This window comes from Simochromis diagramma, unplaced genomic scaffold, assembly GCF_900408965.1.
Source record: "Simochromis diagramma unplaced genomic scaffold, fSimDia1.1 OVJJ01000304.1, whole genome shotgun sequence".
Classification (NCBI taxonomy): Eukaryota; Metazoa; Chordata; class Actinopteri; order Cichliformes; family Cichlidae; genus Simochromis; species Simochromis diagramma.
The window spans coordinates 21,054,286-21,077,123 of NW_024387030.1; the positions used below are offsets into that span (position 1 = coordinate 21,054,286).

Here is a 22,838-nt window from a genome sequence, read left to right on the forward strand (position 1 = left end):
CTGTATTTATTCTTTTAAAACTGTATTTATTTTTTTAAAACTGTATTTATTTTTTTAAAACTGTATTTATTCTTGTAGAGGCTGGTGAGAAACAGTATTTCATTTCAGGCTGAGTAACACCATACGAAATGACAATAAACTTCTTGAGTCTTGAGTCTTGAAATTAAGTTAGACTTGTGTTTTTAAACGAACCACCCTATGTTGTGTAGCTTTCTGGATTTTATACTTATTGGACTACATACTTATTTACTATATAGGCTATACAGTACATAAAATCCAAATTTGCATGTTTTATATAACTGAAATGTTTAATTATATGGGCTAAAGAAAATAAGAAAGTTATAGAGTATATTTATATGAACCATGTGTATACTTACTGCATTTGATGTATTTTGACAATATATAATGCATATTACAGAATGTAACACCTGCATGTGTGTAAAAGCCTTTGATTTTGCTACCACATTCAATTTCCATGCTACCCTCATACCAGCCTAAGAAAATTTCTCTGGATCTGCCCCTGGAGAAGAATGTTCACTATTAGTGCTATATGGATTGATATTGCTACTATAGATGCTTAAGGCTGAGCTCATTTTAAATATTTCATACTCCTAATCAATTCCTCATATTCTATTATTTCAGTGCCTGTAGTGGCTGTTTTGTGAGGACCACATAACTCTGAAAAACAGCTGTTAAATATTTCATTATTGGTCTACTGGAAAACGGAACTTTACTTTGATGATCTGCATTCTTTCTTGTATTCTCTGTTAAACAGCACCAGAGTGAGACCTCTTCACTTTCTACTCTTCTCTGACGTGTGAGCTGACGTCGAGCTGGTGCCACGTCATCAGTCACTCCGTAACTAACAACATCAAACATGGCGGCGTCTGTCCGGGAGAAGCAGACAGGTTTGTTAAAATGTTTTCTTTCCTTCGTTAGCATTATATCAGGCGAAAGACAGCAGCGCTGACGGTCTGTGGAGAGGTCCACCAACCCGAAGTCTGACTGAGATACCATTCCCCCTCTTAAATAGCTGACAAACTAAACTACGTGCTAAACTAACAGGGGCTGAGCTACTTCATTAATGTTCCTGTTTCACTATTTATAGCGGAACTCGTTCATTTTTCCTATATTTACAGACACGTTAACTTGTCAACCACACTGTTAAATTATTTACCCAAAGTTAACTCGTCGTCCTGTCAGCTATCAGTGCTGCTAGCTCTACTACGGTAGAAATAGCTACGGATAGCTAGCCTCCTGCTAACTGTGAAGAAAGCCTTCAGCTATTTCTAGTTTCTAGCTGGATGAATCCTCTCGTCATCATGTGATTATACTCTTATGGTTTCAGTAAGCTTTGTTGTTTGGATCAGTTTATTGTTGTATTGCTTTTTAATATTATTTATTAATATTAAATATTGGATGGACAGGAGAATGTGGATGTCTTATTCTTGCATATACGTTTTTTTTATTCAAGTACATTTATTGAATATTTTTGTGGGCAGTCTGGTCAGTGAATAAAGAGATTTATCAATGTGTGATCTAGAGCTGCAGTGATTAGTGGGATTATCAAATCGATAGCTGGCAAAAAATAAAGCTAGCTGTTTACTGCAGTCCCAGAGGACCGCATCAGTAGTCTAGTTTCAAGTTAATAAATATTTTGTCTATGAAATGCTCAGAGAAATGTTTCCACACACTAAAATCACATCCTACAGAATTTCGTTTTTATTCAAAAGTGCAACAGTTAGTCAATTATGATTATCATAGCAGATAGTCATTATTGATATTTTTAAGAAACAAATGTGACAAATAAAGCCTAAAATGCAAACATTTTAGGCTTTATTTTGTCATATGGCATGCCATATCCCAAGGCTCGTTTCATTATTTTAAAAAAAAGCATGTTAAACCCTTGACATATTTGTTGAGATGTCTAAAACAACATTTTGATTACAGAAACAACTGCTTCTCAGTTAAGCTAGTATTAATGGAGCAGTATTTATTAGCCATGTGGATACTGATCTGGTTGTGTGTGCCCTAATGTAAAAGTTTCTGTGTTGCATTTCTGCAGTCGCTTTGAAGCGAATGTTGAACTTCAATGCACCTCCTCTGAAGAACACTGCAGCTGAGCCAGTATGGAAGGTAAGTCACTTTGACAGTGCAGTAACTCAACAGGTGTCAAGGAAAAACATCCAGCCTGAAATCATGACTTAAATACTGAGACTCATACTCGCCGTGCATAAAAGCTCAATGTCTTCAGAAAATGCAGTGTGCTGCATTGTGTGTTAAATCTTATTTAGGATTAACTCAGCCTCTTAAAATCCACATCCTGTGTTTCTAAGAGGAGTTGAAGGGACAGTGTACGTGCTTACTGTGTAATGAAGAATGTCATGCTTTTCAAGGTGAAGTCAAAGTTTAATAAATAAATACATAATAATTCTATAGTTCACATAGGCCATGTAGTCAACCTAAGCCACAATGCTGGTAAATCAGCTGATGTCAGTGCCAGCCCACATCCCCAACTCATTCTTTCATGCTGTTAATCAGTGTATGTATGTATCAGTAGTTCACCCTCAGATCTGCATTCCACTAGCAATCACTGCTTTCACATGCCAGACTTTTCACACAGTGAAAGCAGTCACATAAATAAGTGTTGTGTGGTTTATCAGTAAGACTTTGTATTTGTGATTTCTGCCTGGGTCAGAAAAAGTCTTTTGATCTCTGCCTTTTCTGCAGGTGTTAATATATGACCGGTTTGGCCAAGACATCATCTCCCCACTGCTGTCTGTCAAAGAGCTCCGAGACATGGGCATCACTCTGCATCTGTAGGACACACACACACACACACACACACATAGAGCTGTTTTAAGAGAACAGCAAAACAAAATATTACATAATCAAAAATAATCATAATCATCGGTAATCACCACAAAGCCAGCTGGTCACATGCTCCTCTCAGAGAAGGCACTGGAGAGTCACCTCAGCTGTTTACCTCTGTTGGTTTTGGCACCAAAACTTTCACACACTTTTTCTGAAATCAGTTGTGTATAACAAAAAACTTGCTGTTATATAATCATTATAGAAATTCATAAATAGATTCAAAATATGAATGAATTAATACATTTCTTCAGTTGAATCTGTGAAAATGCCAATAATAATTGCTACAAATGTTTCATTTTCCTAGCAAAATATAAAGAAACAAGAGTTTTGCACAACATTGTAGCAGTTGATTATGGGGCAGCTGTTTCACAAATTTTACTTTTGTTTTGTTTTGCAGTTTTTAACAGAGAAAAATTTGTGTGTGTGTGTGTGTGTGTGTGTGTGTGTGTGTGTGTGTGTGTGTGTGTGTGTGTGTGTGTGTGTGTGTGTGTGTGTGTGTGTGTGTGTTCAGGCTGCTTCATTCAGACAGAGATCCTATTCCAGATGTTCCTGCTATTTATTTCGTCATGCCCACAGAGGAGAACATCGACAGGATTTGTCAGGTGATCGCACACAGTAACTCATTAAGCTGCACTCAGCTCTTTGCCTGAGTGCGTTTATCTACTCTGGGAATTACAGAAGAGTTCCTTTCAGAAGTTGCAGGACCAAAACCATGAGCTAAAAGATGCTAAAAGCTCAAATCATTTTTCAGTTATCTCGTTTAATTTTCATCTGTCATTAAAGTTTGGTAAAAACATTGACAATCCCAGCTTTATTCGTTTATTCGTCTGCCTTTCTGGAGCTTGACCTTTCCTTTTTATTGAGAAATGATTTATCATTTTTCTGTGTTTGTGTCATCTGTGAGGAAAGCTCACAGCTTTCCTTCTCAAATTTAAGCCCAAGTTTCTGTGTTTTTGTGATTTGATGAGTTCATTAACCTCCTAATGCCTCTTGAACTCTTTAATTGCATGAATCTTTAATTTCTCTTTGCTATTTGGGTTGATTGTGCAAAATGTAATATTGTGGTCTAGACATCCCAAAATGTGATGTCCACATATGTGGACGACAGGTTCTTAGAGGTTAAAAATGCAGCAGCAAAATATTGTTATTATCATTTATCATCTTTTAGCAACTGATGATACTCAGCATCCCACACTGGAATATTTTCTGGATTTTTGTTGTCAGAATACTCTAATACAGAATTTTCTTGCAATAAAGAACCAAGTACTGCTGCTTGGTGTGGAGGGAAAACAGAACTTGATGAATTGATCCCGATTCTTAAAGGATGTCTTGGTTCTGTTGTGTCATGTCATTTTTTTAAATTGTGGCACATATAGTGTGGACACTTAGGGATGATCTTGAGCTCAACATTTTTGTTGATTATTTAATGATCCAATAATCAGTACTTGTCAGACTGAGATATTTTGGCCTACTACGCACTAATTTTTAGAAATGCAGTGTTCATCATATTCGCAATCTCATCATTGTATTAAAATAATATTAAATATTAACTGTAATTTCATGTCTGTTCTCTGTGTGTGTAGGACTTGAGGAACCAGCTGTATGAGTCATACTATCTGAACTTCATCTCTGCCATCAGTAGAAGTAAATTGGAGGACATTGCCAGTGCCGCATTGGCTGCTAACGCTGTTACCCAAGTCACCAAGGTTACGTTCTTTCTGTGTTTATGAAGCACTCCTTTTTGGTGCAGTGACAACTAAATAAATGTTTAAAATGCAAAAATATTTCAATAAGGCAATGACAATTTATTAAATAACAAAAAAATTAGCAACATTTGACAAATGTAAATATTAAAAGGTTTATTTGATTTTTTTTACTTTTGCTTTTATTACTATCATTATTATTATTATTGCTAGATTGTGGTCATTATTTTTGCTTCCTTCTCTTTGCAACCTTGCGGGATAATTTATATCAGCTCAGTAACACAGGTTTTGTAATAGATTCACCGAGCAGGTGTAATATTATTGTGTTCAGCACTAATTAATCAGGCTGATATCTGTTTGTGTTTCAGGTGTTTGATCAGTATCTAAACTTTATCACTTTGGAAGATGATATGTTCATCCTCTGCCATCAAAATAAGGAGCTCATTTCCTACCATGGTAAAACAAAGACACACACACAAACACACACACACACACCTTTCTGTCTTTGTGATCTAAATCTACAGTTTCCCGTTATTTCTACAACTCTGATTTTCCTCTGACAGAGTGATTGGAACAGATACTCTTTTGTCACAAAAAACATTCATGAAGTTTGGTTCTTTTATGACTTTATTATGGGTTAGCAGAAAAAAGTGATCACATCTGCTGGGTCAAAAATATACATACAGCAACATGAATTAGCAATTTTGGTGACTTAGAAAGTTGTCAGTGAAATGAGCTTCATAGCATAGCCTCTTAACTTCTTGTGAGTGATTATGAGTGACTACAACTGGTGACTTCTCTGAGGCCAGTTAAATAGGGCTCATTGGATACAAATGCCCACAAACGCTACAATGGGGACAGTCAAAGGAGCTCAGCATGGATCTGAAAAAGCAAATTATTGACTTGAACAAGTCAGGAAAGTCACTTGGGGCCATTCCAAAGCAGCTGCAGGTCCCAAAAGCAACAGTGCAAACAATTGTTTGTAAGTATAAAGTGCATGGCACTGTTTTGTCACTGCCACGATCAGGAAGAAAACGCAAGCTATCATCTGCTGCTGAGGGAAAAATGGTCTGGAGGGTGAAGAGTCAACCGAGAATCACCAAAAAGCAGATCTGCCAAGAATTAGAAGCTGCTGGAACACAGGTGTCATTGTCCACAGTCAAACGTGTTTTGCATCCCATGGACTGAGAGGCTGCCGTGCAAGAAGGAAGCCCTTGCTCCAAAAGCAGCACCTTAAGGCTCGACTGAAGTTTGCTGCTGATCACATGGACAAAGATAAGACCTTCTGGAGGAAAGTTCTGTGGTCAGACGAAACAAAAATCTAGCTTTTTGGCCACAATGCCCAGCAATATGTTTGGAGGAGAAAAGGTGAGGCCTTTAACCCCAAGAACACCATGCCTACAATCAAGCATGGTGGTGGTAGTTTTATCCTGTGGGGCTTTTTTGCTGCCAGTGGAACTGGTGCTTTACAGAGAGTAAATGGGATAATGAAGAAGGAGGATTACCTTCAAATTCTTCAACATAACCTAAAATCATCAGCCCGAAGGTTGGGTCTTGGGCGCAGTTGGGTGTTCCAACAGGACAGTGACCCCAAACACGCATCAGAAGTGGTAAAGGAATGGCTAAATCAGGCTAGAATAAGGGTTTTAGAATGGCCTTCCCAAAGTCCTGACTTAAACCCCATTGAAAACATGTGGCAAGCCATCAAATTTAACTGAACTGCACCAATTCTGTCAAGAGGAGTGGTCAAAGATTCAACCAGAAGCTTGTGGATGGCTACCAAAAGCGCCTAATTGAAGTGAAAATGGCTAAGGGACATGTAACCAAATATTAGCACTGCTGTATGTATATTTTTGACCCAGCAGATGTGATCACTTTTTTCTGTTAACCCATAATAAAGTCATAAGAGAACCAAACTTCAGGAATGTTTTTTGTGACAAAGTAGTATCTGTTCCAATCACTCTATCAGAGGAAAATCAGAGTTGTAGAAATAACAGGAAACTCAAGAGAGCCTTGATATTATGTTCTTTACAAGTGCATGTAAACTTTTTTTTTTTTTTTTTATAAATTTTATTTTCAGTCACAGCAGCATGTTAACAACAAAACATTGAACATACAGTAGTTTGCTGTTCAGTATTTACAATACCCCAAAAGATAACAGAAATAGAGAAGGAAAAAACAAACAAAGAAACCCCTACAAAACAACAAAAAACAAACAAACAACAACAAACAAATATAAAAATAAAATGTATAAGGGACATTCAGCGTACAGTTAACTATGATAGTGATATAGAGATATGGCATCCGGTCATGATAAGGTGGTCATTTTAAATGTTTCCATGTACATCAGGAATGGCTGCCATGCCTTAAGAAATTTGGCGGTTGAACCTGCCAGTGTATATCTCATCTTTTCTAAATGTAAAAACCTCATGAGCTCCGCAAGCCACTGTTCATGTGTGGGAGGAGCTTCCTGCTTCCATCTTAAAAGTATAAGGCGCCTTGCGATAAGTGAAGCAAAGGCAATAGAATTCGAATAGCATTTTGGCAAAGTGATGTCTTGAGGTATCACCCCAAAGATAGCCGTTAGAGCAGAAGGATCATATTTAACGTTATACATCTCTGACAGAGTGTTAAATATAGACACCCAATAGGTATGAAGATTGGGGCATGTCCAAAAGGTATGAAGGAGCGAACCTGTTTCTGCTTTACATCTGTTACACAGAGGGTCAGCTCCTGGATAGAACTTGGCTAACTTTTCCTTGGAGATATGTAATCGGTGTAGGACCTTAAATTGAAGGAGCCCATGCCTGGCACATATCGAAGAAGAGTGTACCCTCTGGAGAAAAGATTGCCAGAGCTCATCTGTTATAGTCATCCCAAGGTCTTTCTCCCACTGTGCTTTAAGGATGAAGAGAGAAGGAGATTGAAGATCTAATAGTATAGCATAGATTTCTTTAATCGCCCCTCTCTTATGAACGTTTATATTAATAATTTTATCCAAAGAAGTTTCCTCAGGTAGTTCCGGAAATGAAGGAAATCGACTCTTTACAAAGTGACGAATTTGTAAATAGCGGAAAAAATGTTGCCGAGGAACATTAAACTGCTTCAGGAGCTGCGTGAATGAGGCAAAAATCCCATCTACAAAAAGGTCTTTGATATTTCTAAGGCCATTACTTTCCCATATTTTAAAGGCAGAGTCCATCATGGAGGGTGGGAACATATGATTTGAGCAGATAGGTGCTTTAATTGACATTAAGTGTAACCCCAACCTTTTCCTACATTGCACCCAGATTCTGAGCGAGTCATACAACAAAGGGTTACGTTTATAGGTGTATAGTTCTAATGGGAGAGCTGAACTCAACAAAGCTGATAGGCAAATTTTGCCACAATTGGATGACTCAATTTGGAGCCAAGCTGGAGTCTCTGTAGTAACATTACTCATCCAGTACAGCATATTACGAATATTTGCTGCCCAATAATAAGACTGAAAGTTTGGCAAGGCTAATCCACCCATTGGCCTAGTCCTCTGCATGAAATCTTTACGAATTCGTGGACTTTTGCCATTCCAAATAAATGCAGAGATATGCTTATTCAGTGTTATAAAATACTTATTGGGTAAGTAGCATGGGATACATTAGTGCATGTAAACTTTTGACCACAACTGTAAGTTGAAGCTTAAAACCAAATCTGAAGCGTCAAACAGCATTTTGATGTTGTGAGGTTTTTAGATGTATATTATTGTTTTCTGATAAAAAAATTTTTTTGTATTTATTCATGAAACATTTTATTGAGTCACGTTTCAAAGTGCTTCACGGAAGAAGCTAAATAGGAAGATCAGAAAATCAAGTGACAATATAAGAGATAAAAGTATATGATAGTGATGTACACACACAAAGAAGTCCTTCAAAAGTACTTGGCAATCCATAGTTTTCATGCCAGACTTAGTGGGCAAAACAGTTCAGCAGTTCTTTATTCTCCAGCCCTACTATAGGAACTTTTTTCTAAAAGTCCAAGTCAACAAAATGTAAGATTTACGTGTGGCAGTTTGTTTAATCTAGCTATGTAGCACTTACCTGTGTTTTAATGATCAACAATTTAATGCTCCTCACCCCCCACGTGGTGGCATTATTTCATCCAAATATACATTTACAGAAACCAGAGAGCTCCAGTACAGCACCCACAGCCTGAGGACAAGATGTTTTGACAACATAATTTTTCCCCTCCCTTTCCAAACCAGTGAGCACTGTCAGTAGCAGATGTCACAGCCACAGCAATTGTTTTTTCTCCAGCACAGTTTGCAGCAAATTGCAGACCGCAAACCTTAGTAAATTGGGTTTGTGCGATTCATTTATACTGTTCTTCCAAAAACTTTTGCCCTCTCAAGCGGAAACACATGTATGGAAATACATGGAATTAAAGTACAAAATACAATGTGTTGCTTTAGGAAATTCTGACAGGACCTTTTTTTGGTCATCATTTTTGTGGGTCTTGTTTTTTTGAGTTATTATGATAAAAGCAGCCAGGAGATGACAGCAAAGTAGAACAGAGCAGGGTAAGGGCAAATACTACAAATAACCCGGAGCACATTAGAACCTGGACCGCTGTGTTCACTTCATGGCATATACATCACCTGCTTGGCACACTGAGCTAAACAATGACCCTAACACTAAAAGAGGGTTACATGCTGGTGCAGACCATTAGCAAATCTGTCCCTGAGACTACTGAGGTGCCTTCACCTGCCTCGTCTGAAATCATTATTTCACTTATCCATTTAAATCTACTTAGATTTAATTGAAGTGTAATAATATTTTAATTTAAAGCTTCTGCTAAAATATCAGCAGGATATTTCACATTGCAGAAGTAGTTTGTGATGAACTGATCTAAGATTGTGACAAATGGTGGTTTATTGCACATAATTCAGTATAAACCTGAAATCCATGTATTAAGAGTTAAGCTATCAGATGTGTAGATTAGCAAAAGAACACAACACATTATGTGTCATAAAACCCTGATGGATATGTATGTGTAAAGAGGAGTATCTTGTCTTGTATTTCATATTATGTGTACTGACATTTATTGAATTCAAAGGAAATAGTATGACATACAGACAGCTTTAGTCACTGAAACTTGAATGACCAACACAAACACACTTATATATATGGTGAGTATAGCTTCCTATACTAGACGTAATATAATGACTAGAAGAGACATGTTGTTTTAGCTGCCACCTTTTCTACTTAAATAAACACAGAGTAAGTGTTTCTGCTTTGCCTGTTTTTTCACTCCTGTGCAGCCATCAACAGGGCAGACATCCAGGACACAGACATGGAGGCCATCATGGACACCATTGTAGACAGTCTTTTCTGTTTCTTCGTCACTCTTGGTGAGTGTGGCTCATAGAATGACAGCCAAGGCAAATATCTGATATCTGTGTGCTTACAAATTCACCTGGATTTCACAATGTTTATTTTTTTAGCTGAAGCATTTTTTTCAGTTGGGTGTGTTACTGTTACAGTCCACTAGATGGTAATGCAATCTTTTTTTATTATCGGGGTAAAAACTCCTCAACTTGTCAAACTCCCTCGACTCTGTCAAAACCACAGTAGCTTTGCTAGTTTACAGTAAGGACAAATTGGCACAATACCACAGTGGCCAAAGTATGTAGATGGGAGTGGAAATCTCTTAGTTTTCTGTTAACAATTTATAATCACAAATGCAATCAGTCCTCTTCACTAATGTAGTGTATACAGTAATACTGTTTCACACATGGCAATTTAGATCAGTGAAAACCAGCCGAAGAAGAATGAATAAGCTTTTCATGTAATGGTGAACTCTTTGGTCAGAATTTTCTGGGGATTGTGTGTTGGTCTGTAGGTTGGGACAGCTATTCACTGGGTCGATCTGAAAGTTCAGTTAGAAAGTTAGACTAAATCTCTGACTCTGTCAGTAAAACTGACCTTTTAGAATCAATTTTTATTTGTAAAGCTGGTCTCAACATTTTTAGACCACAATAATCAGTATAGTATTTGAAGTTTTTTTTTTTGACAACCTTAAGTTACCTGTAACTCACTATTTGCACATCATTCTTATTAAATAGTGGCTCAACATTGAACCAAGTAGTGATGCTTCATTGGAAGAAAACATCTCTCTGAATTCTATTTGTCTGTAAACCATTTTAACCTTCTAATTTAGGGATTCTGTTGATAAAGATGTGTATCTCTTTGGCAATTGGCATTATTATTTTTTTTGTTGTTGTTAAGTTTAATGAGACTTCATTAAAGTGTATTGTTGTTGACCAGGTGCGGTTCCGATCATCCGCTGTCCTAGAGGAAACGCAGCAGAAATGGTTGCTGTGGTGAGTCCACTCTAACATGTAAAAACTGCTCATTGTATCTCAAAGTATTCCTTCCACTGCCCACCTATGACCTCAGTTGAGACTAGCAGAGTCCCATCCCCACTATATTGCATGTTGATGGGAACCTGCTCTTCCTCTCCTGAGTCGTTTGCCAGAAACATTTCAAGGCCGACCAAAAGTCTTGCTCTGTGACCTCAACGAACTCTTCCCACACCCCAGTTTTTGCCTTGGCTGCTGCCTTGGCTGCTGCCTTGGCTGCTGCCTTGGCTGCTGCCTTGGCTGCGCTCCGCTTAGCCGCTTAGCTTACCCTTATACCTGTCAGTATCCTCCGGAGTCCCTCAAGTTAACCATGTTTAATAGGACGACTCCTTTAGCTTGAAAGCTCTCTTCACCTCCAGTGTCTACCATCTGGTTTGGGAGTTACCACCACAACAAGCACCATCCCCCTTGCAGCCGCTGCTCCGTACAGCCATGTCAGCAATGGAAATACAGAACATGTTCCACTCAGATTCAGTGGCCTCAAGTACTAGCCCAGACTCCTCCTCCACTAGCTACCTATTCCAGTTATCCAAAGCAGAGTTTCAGCAACTGGGGATCGGACCATGGTCTCTGGCTTCAAATGTTACCAAATCCACTTTCCACTGGATCTCTATTACCCCTTCTACAGGTGGTGGGTCCATAGAAGGGGTGGCCCATATGGCTTATTTAGGCTGAGCCCTTCCAGGCCCCAAGGGCTAACACCCAATCACTATATGCTCGTTGATCCCCCTGGGCCTAGCTCCAACAAGAGGTTGCTCGGAAACCCAAATCTGGTTGTTTTGTTTTGTTGTTTTTGTGAACTGGAACAACATTTAGGTGAATAGTTTGTTTTAAAAAAAAAATCATCCCTATGAATACCAGCATCCAAGATTTCCAACAAAAATAACACATTGGACAGAAAAATATTAAAGGCATTTACTTTAGTCATTATAATTTTGTGGAAATATGAATGCTTTGTGTTGAATTGTGTACTTGTTTGTGTAGAAACTGGACAAAAAGCTCCGTGAGAACCTGCGTGATGCCAGAAACAGTCTGTTCACAGGAGACAGCATGACTGCTGGACAGTTCAGGTCAGCATTCTTAACGAATATGTTCGTTTCTGCAAAATTATAAATATTGGGAATATAAATCAGGTGATGCCATTTTTTCTTCTTTGTTTCAGTTATTATTTTAGTCTGTACCATTCTCATTCTGTAGTGTTGCTCAACTAGCATTAGCATGAGGAGTTAAATGGTAGAAAAACACACAGTATATACTGTATGCATTTATATTAGAGGAAGATCTAGATCGACTTTCAACATGTTAACATTAATGTTAACATTGAGAATATTGCCTTAGATACCCACTGAATAAAAGGTAATCAGTATGGTTTACTTTAGTTTTTGAGTCCATGTGAGACTCTATCTCCCATCATGCAATATTTTTTCTCTGCCAGTTTAAATATTGGCCCTGTGTTTAACTACACTCAGCAGTATTATACTCTCCCCTCTAGCTTTCAGAGACCCCTGTTTGTCCTGGTAGATCGTAATGTGGACATGGCCACGCCCCTCCATCACACCTGGACCTACCAGGCGCTGATTCATGATGTGCTGGTAAGAAGTCAGTCACCTGTCTGAGAATGACCAGAAATACTTCTGCTTTTCCTTTTGTCTTTGAAGCTGCAAAACCATGTGGTACACAACAAATTTCATGGTGCCATCAGCATCACAAACACAGTAGAGTCCATTTCATTGGCTGGATTCAGTGAAGGCGATTCCTAGCAGACTACAAACAGCTACAGCTTCTTTTGTTAGCACACCTGTCAATCAAAGAAGCCACTGCCATAACTTTAAACTTTCCAATATTCCATTGGAGGAGTTTTTAAAAAAAAGAAAGCAGTTATCCATTATTCAATTTTTAAGTGGGAAACTATCTATAGAGACCAAAACCTTTAACAAGTACTGGGCTGAAAATATTCTGTTTTTTGTCCTGAATTTGGACATTTTAAGATGGGGATTGGGGTCTGTGGGGATTAAATCGCTTCTGGAGTCAAACTCAATTGACTTTTAGAGAAACAGTAACTTTTAGCATGTCACTGGCCTCATTTTTCAGTCTCTGCTTGGTCTGTGACAAATGCTTCACAATTAGGGAAAATAAAAATGGAGCCGTTTTGCTTTCGGTTCTCAATGGTCATTTGAGTTTTGATGCTACTCAGTGCAGCATGTCAAAAGATTCTGTTACAAAAGAAGATTAAAGTTGTGTTAAGTTTGGGAATTCTAATTTCCATATAGTATGGAGAAATGAATGGACGATTCTTAGATTTCGCTACTGCGCTCATAGCTCTCATGGGTTAGCGACCTACCATCATTTTTCCTATGCTCTGTCCCTCCTCCTTGATACAAGCCCACAACACAAAGTCTGAAACTGACAAAAATCTAATTTGTAGCCGAAAAAAATTGAAACTGTTAAAAAAAGAAAGAAAAAAGATTAGCATTAAAAAAACATTTCATTTTTTTCATATTAAGTGCACTTGATTATCTGCCCCTGACTATTATTTACCCCTTTAATTTCTATGGAAGCAGAAACGGTGTACCTAATTTCTAATATACTACTTTGGCATCTTGGCTTAATTTTTGTTAAATAATAAACGGGTGTAGTGTGTTGTATTTTTCAGTGGCTGTATTTAGCTGATTTTAAGAACTGCTAAGGACTGGATGCTTTTATTAATGTCCTCATATATAAAACCTTAGAACTGAAGGAGGGTGTATTTTGTTTTTCAGATGACTGTACGCACATTATGGGGGCTTGCTGAATCATAGTCACATTTATATGACTGTCAGAAACAAATCAAATCAAAATTTATTTATATAGCACATATTAAAACAACAGTGTTGACCATAGTGCTTCACAGTCAATAAAAACATGAGACAGTTAAAACAAACAATAAAAGAGGACAACAAACAATAGGTAACAACGCAACAAGCTAAAACAGCCAACTAGACAGAATCAAAAGCCAAAGTAAAAAAATAAGTTTTAAGACATAATTTAAAAGACTGGATAGACTCGGCAGTGCGAATATGAACGGGGAGGTTATTCCAGAGTCTGGGTGCCACGGATGCAAAGGCCCGGTCGCCTCTCGACTTCATTCGAGTCCTAGGTTGTGCTAGGAGCCTGTGGTTGGACGATCTAAGTGCTCTGTTGGGATTGTATGAATGGAGTAAATCAGAAAGATAACTGGGCGCTAAATTATTCAAAATATTAAAAGTGAACAAAAGAATTTTAAAATCTATACGATATTTAACAGGGAGCCAATGTAATTTGGCTAAATTATATCCCCATGTTCCCACAATGCACACAAATTCTCACACTAATTCTTGCCAGAGTGCTGTCAACTAGTGAGGTGTTGAGGTTAATACTGACAGCACTGGAATGTAGAGGTGAATGATGTATTATATAATCAGCGCGCGCGCGCGCACACACACACACACACACACACACACACACACACAAATGTGCTTGCTCTCATAAAAGTTCAGCTTTTGCAAATAAAGCCCATAAACCATCACTCTTAAGGAGTCATTTGGTCTCATATTTGTTCTTTATCACTTTCTCTTCAGAAAGTGTGTTAAGATTTTTAGAAAGTCAGATTTTTACATATCTGGTTAACATAGCACAAATAAACTTCTAGATCTGATCTGATTAATATGGGTAAGGCAGACCTCATTGCTGGATAGTGTAGGCGTCTATGAAAGCTGCTAGACAATACAAATAAAAAGTGTATATAAATGATAAAAGTAGCGTCTGAAGTTATCTCATCTAGCCTGCCTGACTTATGGATGTTATTAGTCAATTTTAGCTTAGTTTGTGTGGGAGTTATTTTGAAATTAGCATCTTGAAAGAAGTCTGAATCAGACACTTTACTATAACTTTTGAACATACTGATTTTTTGTTGGAAGATAAAAAGAAAAAGTGTCAGCCTGCTTTAGGATGGATTTCTGTTTATGGCCTTCTTTTGCCAGTAAGTGCTGCATCAGTCCAGATGGCAGCATTGCCGACTCCACATCTCCGTCTCTATTTCCTGTAAACGTGACCACGCCCCCCCAACAGGAGACTGGATTGTAATACCAAGTGTTTGTTACTATGCCTCCTCTGTTTTCATGGTAACAATAATATTATGGTTCTTCTCAGCGTTTGGCGCCATTTAGTGTACTGGAATTAGCAACGATGTGCTGTAGGAAAGATTGTCTTTGCTCTGTAGCTCATTCCAATTATCTTTAGCACACCAATACTTCTTCTCGGAATAGCTTTCCTGGATTCTTGATCAGGTTTTATTATGAAAAAATATATTCCAGAAAACTGGATTAGTTTTAGTTCTGTGATGAGCTCTAACATACCAAAATAACCGACTAACAGCAATAATCATAGCACTTGGACAAAATATTAGCCAACAATACTTAAAAAAAAAAAAAAATGTTTTCCTGTGTCCACCAGGACTTCCATCTGAACAGGGTGGTGATGGAGGAGGGTATGGGGGCAGAGCCATCAGCTGGTGCTAGACCAAAGAAGAAGAGCAGGAAGACCTATGACTTGACTGCTGCTGACAAGTTCTGGCAGAAACACAAGGGCAGGTCAGTTCCCAAAGAGGTGGTGTTTTGTTTCAGTCTATATCATCATCATTTAGAGTAAAAATGCTAACAACTCTAAATTAAACTTCATTCTTAAGAGGACAATAATATTATGGTTCTTCTCAGCGTTTGGCGCCATTTAGTGTACTGGAATTAGCAACGATGTGCTGTAGGAAAGATTGTCTTTGCTCTGTAGCTCATTCCAATTATCTTTAGCACACAAGTGCATCCTTGTTTTGTATGATGTTAAATGAAATATCTTTGACTTTTATGACATTTTTAGTTTAGAAATTTTTTTGGGCTGTTTTCTGGCACCTGTTTTGAAATCTTTTAACAGAATAATCAGCAGAATAATCATAGAATTAAATTACATGTTGTTTCCCATATATTGGTTGTTCATTCATCTGTGAACATGTGAAAGCCTCTTTTCAGATTTTGCAAGTTTAAGTGCAACTAATATGTGTTAGATATAATTGAATGCATCCTTATAGTCCTGGTATTAAAGCTCAGTAACCGCTGAAAGTGCTTTTTACTGAACAATAAAAGCTAGGGCATTGACCAAATATTGAATGGACAGATTACCGCGTTAACGTGTGCTAATCCACCATCACGATTAACACGCTTTAAGTTTTTAACGCAATTAACCCATCTGGAGCGCAGAATAGACAAACTGCCCGAAATGCGTTGACAGAGACATTTCAAGGATTTTGAGTCATTCTGCACATAAAAAATTTTAAGGTGACGGATTAACGCAAGTTAACATTAACAGCCCTACAATTTATCTTAACTTGGCACAGAAATGTGGGATTTGGGGCTAAATATTATTTGGACTAGGCATACCATTCCAGACATGTTTAAGGCCAGGATGCCACACTTCTTGGCCGTATTGATAGTGTTCATTTTAATCTCCTGGTTTTCCAGTACAGACATGACTTTTAAGGAAAGTTGATAAATTTTCAGTAGCGTTGGGAAGGTTAATATTCCCAACGCTTTATGTCCCATTTTTACTTTTCTAAAATCTGTATTTAATTTAAACAGACGACAGCAAAAACCTTTGTGTTACTATTTCTGGAGTCACACTGGAATAACTACAACAATGTTCAAACATTTTGCTATTTAAATTTGTATTGAGGAAGTGCTTTATTAGGTGCCAAACAGTAATAGGGTGTATGGATGTGTGTGTATCAGAACATTATAACATTGGTCTCTATGCTGATGATGTCTAAGTTTATCTGACTAACCCTTCATCTTCTTTAGTGCCTTTTTCTTTTCTTTTTATTATGCTGAATATCATTATAATATGGTTATTATAATTGGTTGTTTGCTACAGTCCATTCCCAGAGGTTGCAGAGTCAGTTCAGGAGGAGCTGGACACGTATAGAGCACAGGAGGATGAAGTCAAACGGTTGAAAAGTATCATGGTAAGACTCACATATACAGCATGAGACTCAGTATGGTACAATCCAGCTCCAGTTTCACAGTGTTTGAGGCTTTGTCTGAGTCACAAAGTTAAGTCATATTCAGAGGTCAGTCACATCAGTTTTGAGTTTCAAGTCTAAGGTGATAGGTCCAAGTTTATGTCCCAAGTTTTCAAGAGAATTTCCAGATCCCATGTCTAACCATCTGCTGTTGTACTTCAAGAAATTTAAGATGATATTGCATGGCAATCAAGGTTATAATCACAATACCTTACATGAAGACTATATGGCAGATTATGCAGTCCTATTTAAGGCGGTTGTAAACACTACAGCATGATTTTGCATGCTACTTCTTGTGATGTCTGTTCTGACTGCAGGGCTTAGAGGGGGAAGATGAAGGAGCCATCAGCATGCTTTCAGACAACACAGCGAAGCTAACCTCTGCTGTCAGGTAATGAACAACACAGGGTAATTTAAATATATACACAATGTACGCAAAACGACTCTCCCTCTGAACTGCATCAAAACAAGCATAGGTCATTTTAAAATCAGCCCTTTCAAATATAAACCTTACATGAATGACATTCCTCATCATAAAAACGAAACAAAAAATATGTGTATTTACAATGGTTCTTTGGGTTTAAGGTGCCCCAGTGTTTTATTGCTCAGACAGACAGGCTGATATTTTATGGCCTAAAAAAAAAAATCATCGTCGTACTGGCTCCATAGTTCTGAGTGGAAGAAAAGTTTACACCACAGTGCAGGTTGTCCCTGAGTCATGCACTCAGTGAATGAGGTGAAATTATGGTTAAATGGTTCAAAAGTGAACACAGAGCTTTTTATTTAACCCCTTTCACTGAATGTCTTTGATTTTGCGTCAGTCTGTTTCTCAACAACAAAGAAATTATTTCCATGAACTTAAGAGGACAGATGAGTACTGAGGCAGGGAACATCTGATTTAAGTTTTGGTTTGTGAGATTTCCATAAAATAAAGCTGTGTGTGTGTGTGTCACACTGTCTAAAACAGCCTTGTAGTTGCAAATTCTTTACAGACTTGGGTACAATAAGAGTTTTGACCATATGATAGGTAATAAATGCAGACTGAGTTTTATTTGTCTTGTTTTTGACATTTTTTGTACCTTCTGCAGCTCTCTGCCAGAGCTGTTGGAAAAGAAAAGACTGATTGATCTGCACACCAATGTTGCCACAGCAGTGCTTGACCACATCAAGGTATACAGTAGTTCCCAGAAACTGAGGTTCAATTTAAGTGCCACACACCCAAAGACTATGTACTATAAAATGAGTTCATAAAACTCTAATATTACATTGGACTTGAAGTAGAGCTGGGCAATATGAGATTTTTTCATATCACGATATGTTTTTTTCATTTCAGGCGATAACGATATATATCACGATATAAGCCAAATAACTATATTTGTAAGATTTAAATGTGCCGTTGCTCACAAGTAAAATGTGAAATAATCAGCAGCTTGTTTTTATTTAAATATTTATTTCCCATAATAAGTTCAACAGGGTAGATGTACTTAAGGAACATGAGACTTTTTCAGATAAATAAAGGCAAATATTGCAAACTACACAAAAGGCAGCCGCTAAAGCGTTTAAGTTTCAAAATAGAACAAACGAAACAGACTACTAAATTGTCAATTCCACTTAGAAACAAAATATTAATTCTAAAAATAAATCTTAGTTTGTTTTACAGAAGAACAGACAAAACTGACTAACTTTTGTCAATATCAAATAAACTGAGAACTAAAAGGAAATTCTCAATCTCTCCTTGTTGTATAGCTTAGCTTTTCAAACAGTTTTAACAGTTACTTTAGTCTGACAAAAGCCGAATGACGAATTAGCGCTTCCAGTCAGAGACTGAGGCTACGTCCACACGTACACGGGTATTTTTGAAAACGGAGATTTTCCGTTTTCGTTTTAAAAAATAATCCCGTCCACACATAAAGGCAGAAATGAAGGAAAACGCTGCTATGAACATGCCAAAGCAGCAGGTGGGGCTAGATAAATGTTGGCCAATCAGAAGTCTAGAAGCCTCGGTGGGAAAAAGTAAACAAAGCTGGGGCATAGAAGCAGAACCGAGTCGTATGTGTGGAGGGACAGTAACTGTGTGTATATGTAAGCATTTAAACACTGCAGAGAGTAACAGTAACAGTATTGTAGAAATTCATTTCACCGAAACAATAACGTGGCGCACAGTGTGACGCATGCACCAGTTTATTGTATTTCCAGACTTGCTTTCGGCACAATTTACAGTGCACGCTACTCTGTTTTTTGTCAGACTTGAAATAGCCGAAATACCTTCACCCTACGGAACTTCTTTGGCTCTTCCGTTCGACAATCTCTCCGGCATTGGAACCATCATCTGTTTTCTCTTCGGTCACGCTCGGTTGATTTTTCTAGTCGGCACACTCATTTCCTCCATTACGCGCTGGCTCCATTACCCGCTGGCTGCTTCCCAAACAAACACACGTGCGGCTTGGCACTTGTGCTGTACGTAACAAGTCACGTGACGTGACGCTGCGGCTGTGATTGGTTCGGCTCTGCGCCACTTAATTTGGATTGGCTGACCTTTTTTTTTTTTTTTTTTTTTAAGACGACAAGAGCGGCGAGGTCTATCGCGATAGCTTAATTTCTCTATCGAGTAAAAGTTATATCGCGATACATATCGTTATCGTTCTATCGCCCAGCTCTAACTTGAAGGTTGACAGTTCAGTTGAGTTGAAAAACTGATTGCTTGGCTTGTTTAAACAAATGGGAGCACTGTTGTCACCAGATGACAGATTGCAGACGTGGCTGGGTCAATTACTGGAGCTAACCAATCACTAGCAAGTTAGTTACTAGCAAGAATATAATGAAGCAAGGAAAAATGTTCTTTTAGATAATATTTAAAAACAAAGGGCTCTAGAAATTTGAGAACCTCTGCTGGATCATATAGGAATGGTGAATAGTCAGAAGGTGGAGTATTTGTGTTTCTTGTTATCTTGAACATAACTTATTCTCCATTAAAAGTCAAACATAAAGTACAGTGACATCATACCTTTGCTAAAAGTCATCCACCCTTTGTAATACGGGTTGCTTGTTAGGTGGACCCAGTATCACAGAAGTTTCTCCTCAAATTACAGTTACTTCACTTTACAGGCTAGGCCTGCTAGCATTGGAAACACGTTACCATTACAAAACAGTGCACTAATATGTATAAAGATAAGAAGTGTTTACTGGATGGTTTACAGCAGTACCAGTGCACTGAAAATACAATACAGAGTGTGAATATAGTGTTTGTTGTACTGATTTTATGCTCTTTGTGTCCTCAGAGTCGGAAATTGGATGTTTACTTTGAATTTGAAGAGAAACTGATGAGCAAGTCAACTTTAGACAAATCCCTTTTGGACATCATCAGTGACCCAGATGGTACACACACAAACACACACACATAAACACACTCACATGCAGGTACTTAATTATCATATACCATACTGGGATAAGTGCAAAATCTGTAACTGCAGGGTTATTTTAAATGTTGTTTTAATTGTATTTGTTTATATTCAGCAAGCATGTATTACAGAGACAGAATAAACTGAATAAGCTGTGTGTAAACGTGTGTGTTTGTCAGCTGGCACTCCAGAAGACAAAATGAGACTTTTCCTCATCTACTATATCACTGCACAGCAGGCTCCTTCAGAGGTAACACACCCACCGACACTAATTCATAAAATGTCAGGGTAAACACTTTAGTAGTATTAAAAGTTTGGGAAAAGGGGGGGGGGGGGGGGGGGGTGTAAAACGTGCTGCTGTAAAGCTCAGAAAACCAAGTTATTTAAAGTAGATTAGACCTGAGTGTCCTGGCCTATTTGTTCTTGCCTGAATGAGGTTAGCGGAAAATTAGGATTCAGATGTAATGTCATGCAGCTTGTCCCATTTCAGTGTGTGTTCTTTCATTTTAAAGGTGACTGGTATTTCTTTTTGTTTTTATTTGCATACGTACTTGTGTGCAAGTGAAGCAGCTTTGTTATAAATGTGTTATAACGTCAATTAGATGATATGAATTTGATAGGACTGAAAGATGAATATAGAGTCATTAACATACATAGACGCCCAAATATTTATTTACTGAAGGAAGAGGTAAAGCCACATGCATAAACTGTGGAGAGCAGACTTCTGTAAGGATTACAATTTCAATTGCCATTACAAGACTGAACACGGAGAGAATTACAAGAACTTGATTGATGCAGAGTGGGAACAGACAGATGTATTCTCATTTCTGGAAATCGTTTGAGTGGTTTAAGTGAGGATCATTTATTCAGGAGACAGCGCACAACAGCGACTCACTCGCCACGTAATCACCTCCTTTATTCTCACAAGTATGTCAGTAGGCCTCCCAAGGACTTTGTGCTCAGGGGTTAGAAGTTTAAAGACTGTTTGTCTGAAACAACTTTATCTGACATTTGTGCTCTGACATGAACTTCCAGTCAGGCAATAACTAGAAAACAGCTGCAGTTCATGTTTGAAAGCAGCTTAAATGTTGTGAGGTAGAAAATCAAGTGTCATCAAACACCAACTTTTCTCATACGTATTTTGAACATCTTAAAGGTGAAAAATGATTTAGAAAAGCTCCTTCCATATTTATTGTAGGAACATTCAGTGAATTGGCAAATGTGTTTTTGTTTTTTGCCAGCACACCAAGTCTAACTAATAGTGTCAATGAGAAAAACGGCCTCTGGTTTCCAGAGTCTAAATGTTTTCCAATGTCTAAAACGTTTTTCTCTCCAGCCCTACTCTGGTCTATTTTTTATTCACCAAAAACCATCCAAACTTTTACCAGAACAGAAATCCAAACTTCTATTCTGGTAAATGTCAACAGACCATTTTGAAGGTACCAAAGTCATGATCAACATGAAGTCCCCAAATCTTTCCTGCAAAACATCTCAATTATTCTTGTAGTGGTTTATTAAGATAACCGAGTTGGCAACAGGAACATAAACATCTCAGCAGGGATGAGCCTATAGCAACAGAAGAACACACTCAGAGTTGGCTATTCATCCATCTGTTTGGTGTGGAAAAAGTGCTCGCTTTACAGAAGCGTTAACCTTACCTTTCCTGATGCAGCTGTAGAAGAGAATTCAGTTCAGATGCAAATGCTTAATGCTTGACTAGATCAGGATCATTCAAATCAGTTTTATTTATATAGAGCCAAATCACAACAACAGTTGCCTGCAGCCACTTTATATTGTAAGGTAAAGAGCCTAAAACAATACAAAGAAAACAAAGAAAACACTGGATACACTTTGGCGACAGTATGGTATGATTGCCTTTATTTAAGATTTCGTTAAGATCATAGATGATGATGATAATAATAATAATAATAATAAAAAGATTTATAAAGAAGATTTATTTAAATATATTTATTGACACAATTTATACGCTATCAGTCAAAGGTTTGGACACACCTTCCCATTTCATTTTCCTTTACTTTTACAGTGTAGATTCTCACGGAAGGCATCAAAAATATGAACGAACACATGCGGAATTATGTAGTAAACAAAAAAGTGTGGAATAACTCAAAACAGGTTTTATATTTTAGATTCTTCAAAATAGCCATCCTTTGCTTTGCACACTCTTGGCATTCTCTCGATGAGCTTCATGAGGTAGTCACCTGAAATGGTTTTCCAAAAGTCTTGAAGGATTTTCCAGAGATGCTGAGCATCTTATTCTGCGGTTCATCTCATCCCAAACCATCTCCATTGGGTTTAGGTCAGGTGACTGTGGAGGCCAGGCCAACTGTTGCAGCGCTCATCACTCTCCTTCTTGGTCAAATAGCCTT

At 37.9% G+C, this 22,838-nt stretch overlaps 1 protein-coding gene across 1 annotated transcript in view; it reads left to right on the plus strand.

Moving 5' to 3' along the window:
- The first annotated feature begins 783 nt into the window (after positions 1-783).
- scfd1 (sec1 family domain containing 1) overlaps positions 784-22,838 on the plus strand; it is a 43,769-nt gene continuing 21,714 nt past the window's right edge. Inside the window, exons 1-16 of the mRNA XM_040041788.1 lie at positions 784-908; positions 2,066-2,136; positions 2,731-2,819; positions 3,386-3,476; positions 4,458-4,580; positions 4,946-5,033; positions 9,871-9,960; positions 10,877-10,932; positions 11,956-12,041; positions 12,464-12,563; positions 15,442-15,578; positions 16,906-16,996; positions 17,371-17,444; positions 18,142-18,223; positions 20,332-20,428; positions 20,631-20,701. Of these exons, the coding sequence (XP_039897722.1) occupies positions 878-908; positions 2,066-2,136; positions 2,731-2,819; positions 3,386-3,476; positions 4,458-4,580; positions 4,946-5,033; positions 9,871-9,960; positions 10,877-10,932; positions 11,956-12,041; positions 12,464-12,563; positions 15,442-15,578; positions 16,906-16,996; positions 17,371-17,444; positions 18,142-18,223; positions 20,332-20,428; positions 20,631-20,701 (1,377 nt within the window). The 5' untranslated portion in view covers positions 784-877. The remainder of the gene's footprint in view (positions 909-2,065; positions 2,137-2,730; positions 2,820-3,385; positions 3,477-4,457; positions 4,581-4,945; positions 5,034-9,870; positions 9,961-10,876; positions 10,933-11,955; positions 12,042-12,463; positions 12,564-15,441; positions 15,579-16,905; positions 16,997-17,370; positions 17,445-18,141; positions 18,224-20,331; positions 20,429-20,630; positions 20,702-22,838) is intronic.